Source organism: Entamoeba invadens (assembly GCF_000330505.1).
Source record: "Entamoeba invadens IP1 unplaced genomic scaffold scaff_1105074725643, whole genome shotgun sequence".
NCBI lineage: Eukaryota > Evosea > Mastigamoebida > Endamoebidae > Entamoeba > Entamoeba invadens.
Genome location: NW_004191777.1, coordinates 1 through 6,655, shown reverse-complemented (window position 1 = coordinate 6,655; position 6,655 = coordinate 1). Strand labels below are relative to the sequence as shown.

At 26.3% G+C, this 6,655-nt stretch overlaps 1 protein-coding gene across 1 annotated transcript; it reads left to right on the top strand.

The window, feature by feature from the left end:
- EIN_078840 (hypothetical protein) lies at nucleotides 1–432 on the top strand (the record flags this gene model as incomplete). Its single annotated transcript, XM_004184290.1, has 1 exon — nucleotides 1–432. A coding segment is annotated over one exon (432 nt), but the record flags the coding sequence as incomplete, so codon positions are not given.
- Between the last annotated feature and the right edge of the window lie 6,223 nt (nucleotides 433–6,655).

Genomic DNA, 6,655 nt, shown 5'->3' with positions numbered 1-6,655 from the left:
AACGAGGGTTATTCCTTTGTCGAGAAAAAGGTCAAAAGAGCACATCTCACTGAAAGACTCATCAGAATACAATCTATCTCAAAGCAAAATACAACCTACGACAAACAAGCACTCATCAAACTCGGCGAAGAAATCATCACTATCGTCGACAAATCAAATGAACACCTCACTACTATCACTGCCGAATCACTCATCACTTTCAACAACTCTCCACTCATCACACCGTCAAACACTCTCTGCAACTCACTTGCACCAGAGACTACATCAGTCACACCTGAAACATCTTCTCCTGACCAAACAAAGCAAGAAGAACAATACTTATACTACTCACAAAATCAACTACCGTGTTACCAATACACACAATACCAACAATACCAACAATACTACTACATCGACCCTCTATCCGGTCAATACACTTTCTTCTGCTTGTAATTTATTTGTTTCTTTGTACACTTTTATTTGTCTATGTAATAACTTTAAAATCTGATTTCTAATTAACGATATTCCAAAAATACAACAAGGAAATTTTCTATATCTGTTTTTATATTATAATATATAGTAGCGACCATCGCTAATAGGGTGCGCAACCGTAAGAATTAAATATTCTTTTTTTGTAATTATTTTTTCTGAGTGTAAAAAAAAAGTTTTATATGCCACTTTTTTATTTTTTTCTTAAAAATGGAATAAAACCATAAGATCTGTCTAAATATTGATACGTGTTTTTCCAAATTATATAAAAAGCAACTATTTCTTTTTTCGACCCAAAAAAGAATAAAAAATAATTAATTATTAAAAACATCTTTTTTGAATTTTTGTTTTTTATTAATTAAAAATTGAACAAACACGAAAAACAGTGTAACAAATAAAATTTTAATTTAAAAAATAAAAAAAAATAAAAAACGGCAAAATAATGATTGTGGTGTTTCAATCAAAACAAATCAAACTGTTAATAATTATTATAAAAATTATTACACAAATGAATCTTCAAGATAATAAAATTCTATTTTAAAAATAACATTTGCCACCCTTTTAAATAAAAAATTAACTTATTTGAAACTATACATATTATTAATATAACAATCTTAATTAACATATGCAAGATCATTCCCATGATAACTCTTTTGTTTGGAAATATTTCAAAAAACATTCGAGTCCTTGTACGAATCATTTTTCTATTGTTACAACATGTACAAATTGTAAAACAAGTATCATTTGTTGTTTTTGTCGAAAAGAACTCGTCTTTGGAGGAAATACATCATCAATGAGAACACATCTTTTTTCTTTGCATCCAGAAAAATTAAGTGATGAAGAAATTAATGATTTTGAAGTACTCAGAACTTTTTCACCAAAAAGTATCGAAATAAATACTCTTTTATTAAAGTTTTTTGTCACTGGTAATGTTTCTTTAAGACAAATAACAAACCCATATTTACTTCAATTAATAAATGCATTAGACCCAACTATAAAACTTTGTGGCCAAACGACCTTTCGAACATCATTGTTAAATAAAGTTTATAATAATAAAATGTGTGATTATTTTAAAGAAATGAAGGATATTATTAAAGGTAATTACGGATGTGTTTCAACTGATATAATGTCCAAATTTGGGAATAGTTACAATACAACAACTTTACATTTTATCGACCAAAATTTTGTTCCTAAAAATTATGTCTTAGATGTAAGTGTTTTTAATGAAACACACACATCAAAAAACATTAAAAACAAAACAGAAAATGTTTTAAACAAATATGGAATAACGAATTCTGTTAATTACATCGTTTCGGATGGTTGTGCTAACAACAATGGATTAAATGACATTTGTGGTGAAAAGTTTAACTGTGTTGTTCATGGAATTAATCTTATTTTTTCTGATTTAATTAAAACTATTCCAGAGTTGAATGAAACATTGAAAAAGATAAATAAAATATCAAAAAATGTAACAAGTATCACCATCCAAACGCATTAATTTAAAAAAGAAATGTGAAGAAAATAAAGAGAAATATTGTTGTTTGGCAACTTTTTGTAAAACACTTTTTAATTCGTGTTGTAAATCATTGGAAACAGCTCTTCAAATGGAAAAATCAATAACTGCAACAGATGAAAACAAAAGACTAACGAATGATAACTGGATAGAATTAAAGAAAATATTACCTTTCGTTAAAATAATGAATATTGCTTACAATAAACTTTCCACAAACACTACACCAAACTCTTGTTATGTTTGGGGAATATTTAAAGAAATATGGAAAGTTATAAGAAAAAAATAAAACACAAACCTGGAATTCCCCAAAAGAAAAGTCGCATATAATTTTCAGATTTCCGATACACAATTCTATTAATAAAATAACGGCGATATCCAGACTGCCAACTCCGTCTTTGAGTTTAACCCCATTGGCTCATCTTGGCTCATCCGTGCAGCCAACACCACTAACAGCGTCGACTATATTATCACAACAAAAATCTTTTTCGGGTTCAGATTATATATTTGGCAAAGACTGGAAACAAATTGCACGAGATGGGTTCCTCAAGAGATTCGGAGAATCGATTAAAGGAGAAACACGCTATAAAATAGCGTGTTTTCTGTTTCCTCCAGAACGTGACAAATATTTAGATGAATCTGAAAAAGAAAAAATTAGAAGGGTTATTGAAAAAAAAACTAATGGAATTTCCTGATATTTTCCCAAGGAAATTAACCATTGATATTCCAGTCGCCGAGAAAGAAAAAATTGTTTCTAATTATGAAAGCAAGTTTGTAGAAATACAAAGGGAATTGGGAATGTATTTGAAAGATGAAGGAAAGAACGGAAATAAAGTTGTTGACGACCCTTTGATGTATTGGGACAATAACGATTGCCTTTATTTAAAAGAACTGTCCCGTAAATACTTATCTCTCCAATCAACCAGTATAGACCCTGAAAGGGTGTTCAGTATAATGGGAACAGTGTTATCAGATGAAAAAAATCGTATGAATCCCAATACTGCTTCAAAAATTACATTTTTGAAAATTCAATTAGAATAAAAGTAAGTCTGATTATTTTAGTTTATTTTTGTTAAAAAATTAATTATTTATTGTTTAACGAAATTGAAAATGTTTAGATTTTTTATTCTAATATGTAATTTTATAATTAATGTTTGAATTAATATTATTTTGATAAAATGAATTACTTAAAGTTAAATTGTAAATTTATTTATTTTTAGATTTAAAAAACACAATTAAAAATTAACAATTAATAATAAAATAAACTATATATTTTTGTTTATTATGGTTAAAGAACAATATTATTATAAAATCATTTTTATATTATTTTTAATAACATATAATCTGATCAAATGTTGTCTTTGATTTTTATATTAAAAATGGTTAGAGTCAGCCTTACAACATTATTTATTCGTAACCATGATTAAATCAAAATTTAATGACTGTATTTTTTGTTTAAAAATAAGAATTTGGGTAAAAACTCAAAAAATGAGAAATAAAACTAAAACAATTGGATTTTGAATGGTTTCCTGTGATTATCCACTTGTTTTGGTTCAAAAGGTACCAAATAATGTTTCCAATCGTAAAACATTGTTAAACCAACTATAGTAACACAACAAATAATCAAATTGCAATAAAGGTAAAGAATATCATTGCAATTCGACAATTTGGGCAATAACTCAACGACCAAACTTATAATAAAGTAAGATGCATATCATTCACAACAATTTAACGTGGAAATAATGGTAAGTTGATTGGTGTATCGACTCGATACAATTTTGAATGATGATTTCGGTGTATTTCATCTGTACAAAAATAACTGGCTCTAGATAGAGAACATAATAACATACAGAAACGTTAAATTATAAAAGATTGGCTTTTCGTTTTTATATTTAAGTATCTTTACATTTCGAAATAATGTTTGTGATAAAAAACAGTTGTTATAAATTTGTAGAATTGTTGAAACATATAAAAATATCAAATTAATGGTGGTAAAAAAATGTGAATATTGTTTTTTAAACAAAAAAAGAGATATTTGGCATTATAGATTTTTAATGAGATAAAAGATTTTATATAAAGTGACTTCCCAAGGTGTGCAAGTTAGTTTAAAGGTGTGCAAGTTAAGGTATAGTTCATTTATAATTTTTTTATTAAAAAAATAGAATTATTAATTTTTTGAAATTTTGAAAAAAAAAGATTATTTTTAGTTTAATTATTAATTATAATTTTGAAGTTATTACTAAACTATACTTTAACTTGCACACCTTGTGACGTTGCAATTTTTAACTTTCACACTTCGAATACAATAAATTAAGCAACAATTTCGGGAAAGCGACCCAATGGAAATTATCGAAGGACCAGTTCTGGACAACAGCACACATCGATTTGAGACAATGAACTGCACCTATTAAACAGACTATTTGTTATTGTTTGCTATAAAATGGCACAGAGAAAAATAAAATGTTTATCACATTTCTTCTTGTTGCTTCAAATCACGATGACACAAGAGACATCGACAATTATTCACGTCTTGAAACAAAATTGTTTTTACATTAAACACATAAACAAACCATTACCCAATTTTTATTATTTAATTTGCTTTTTGTAGTTTATTAATTCAAGCACCAAAGGGTTGTGTGTTTTTTGAAACCATTTTGAAACGAATAACATTTTTTTAATAAAATGTTTTTCAACTGGAATTTAGTCTTGCACGCCCTTTCCCTGTAAAAAAGACTAAAAATTTTAACTTGCACACTTTGGGGAAGTCACTTTAAACAAAATGCTTAATGACTAAAAATATATATTTTTTGTTTTATTTATTTTGTTTTGATTTTTTGGTTGTTATGGCAGATCTATTAAATAATATCTCAGATCTCGAGATTTTGTAGATCACGATTAGTTGTAAAAATAAAACAATTAAAGCAAAGTATATTTTTGTGTTAAAAAACGGGCAAACAGCAATTATTTTGTCAACGGTTGCGCACCCTAATCGCTAATTAAAAACCATAAATACATAGTAATTTTATTATTAATTTTTACCATTTGACATTCTCAAAGAAACGCTGGTTGTCAATCTTTTTCTTTGCTTTTCAAATCAATTGGTATAACCTATTAACCACATCACAACAATAACACTTATTTGGTTAACTATTGTAAGTGGTGTGCTGGCTTTTTTGACATTACTCGAGAATTCACCAGAGAGGAATTACAAACACCACATTTCTTGCTTTCTTTTTTTGAATGTATAATGTGTTAATTCGCCAACAACCCAATACTGCTCTTTTTAACAGTTTTTCAAAAATTTGTCCCAAAACTGTTTAAATAATTTTGAAATATTATTAGGTGATTTTCCCGAAAAAATAAATAAAAACAAATAATATAAAATTATCATAATGGAATTATTTTTATTTTTTATACCAAAAAATCGTTTTGTGCATTTATTTTAAAATAAAAATTTGAAAGCAAAACAGAACAAAAATTACAACCAAAATAATATAGAGTTGGTGGAAAAAGTCGGCTTTAGCAAATTATAGTAAAATATACTATTTATTGTTATAAGTTGAAAAAACTTTTTGTATCATTTCTAAAACATTAATTATCAAAAAAACATTTAAAAATATTTGTAAACTCAAAATATGGTTGAATTTTTTTATTCCCGTTAATAAAAATGGCGTTTCGGGTACGTAACATAGTTTTGTTGTTGTGGTTGTATTACCCCATAAACAGTTAATTGTGACTACTTGATGTTTGTTTTTAAAATTTTAAATAATGATTTAGTAAGTATAAAAGAAAGCGAATTTGAAAGTTATCAAACTAATCATTTGATTTATTATTTAATAAATACAACACAATTCAATAATAAAAAATTTAAATATAGCATTTAGAAACAATTAACTTTTAACAACAAATTTGGACTTTTAAATATATTAAAGAAACCCACAAAACGCAGCGAATATTTAAAGATGTCACTCATTCAATTCAGCCATGAATTGAATCAATTTCAATGTGAAAATGTTAATGTGTAAAATCGACTGAGATTGATTATGGTAGTAGCTTATAGTTATAAAATATTCAATTTCTGTATTTAATTTCAAAAAGGAGTCTCGATATCTTAAGTGAATTTGTTCCTCTTGTAAGTTATATAATAATAAAAATAGAAACAATAACCAATAAAAATTGTTCTTTATAATAAAATATAGTTAATCTTATCGAAATAGACTTTTTTGCCAACTCTAAGAAATTTTTTGATAAAACCTAAAGATAATGATAAAAGCGCACATAACTAACGTGAAAATTGCTATTTCTTGTTTGACAAAACAAATAAATAATAATAGTCGTAACAAGAAAAAACATAATTAATTATGTTCACTGAATGACGCATTGATAATTGTGGTTGATGATAACATTGAGTAATGTGCTTCTGTTTTATAGTGAAATGATAGAGTCGAAATAGTTGTAAAATAATATAACAATAAAACGAATCCATTATGCATCGCTTTTATAGAAAGGGATGTTTCTGCAATTAATTATCAAGCAACCCGAATATAAAGAATAATAATAATAATAATTTAAAAATTTTAATTGACAACAAAAAGATAAATTACTCATAATGTAAAACACAACAAAAATTAAAAATATACACCAGTAGTATATAAATTATGTAGATTTAGGGGGACA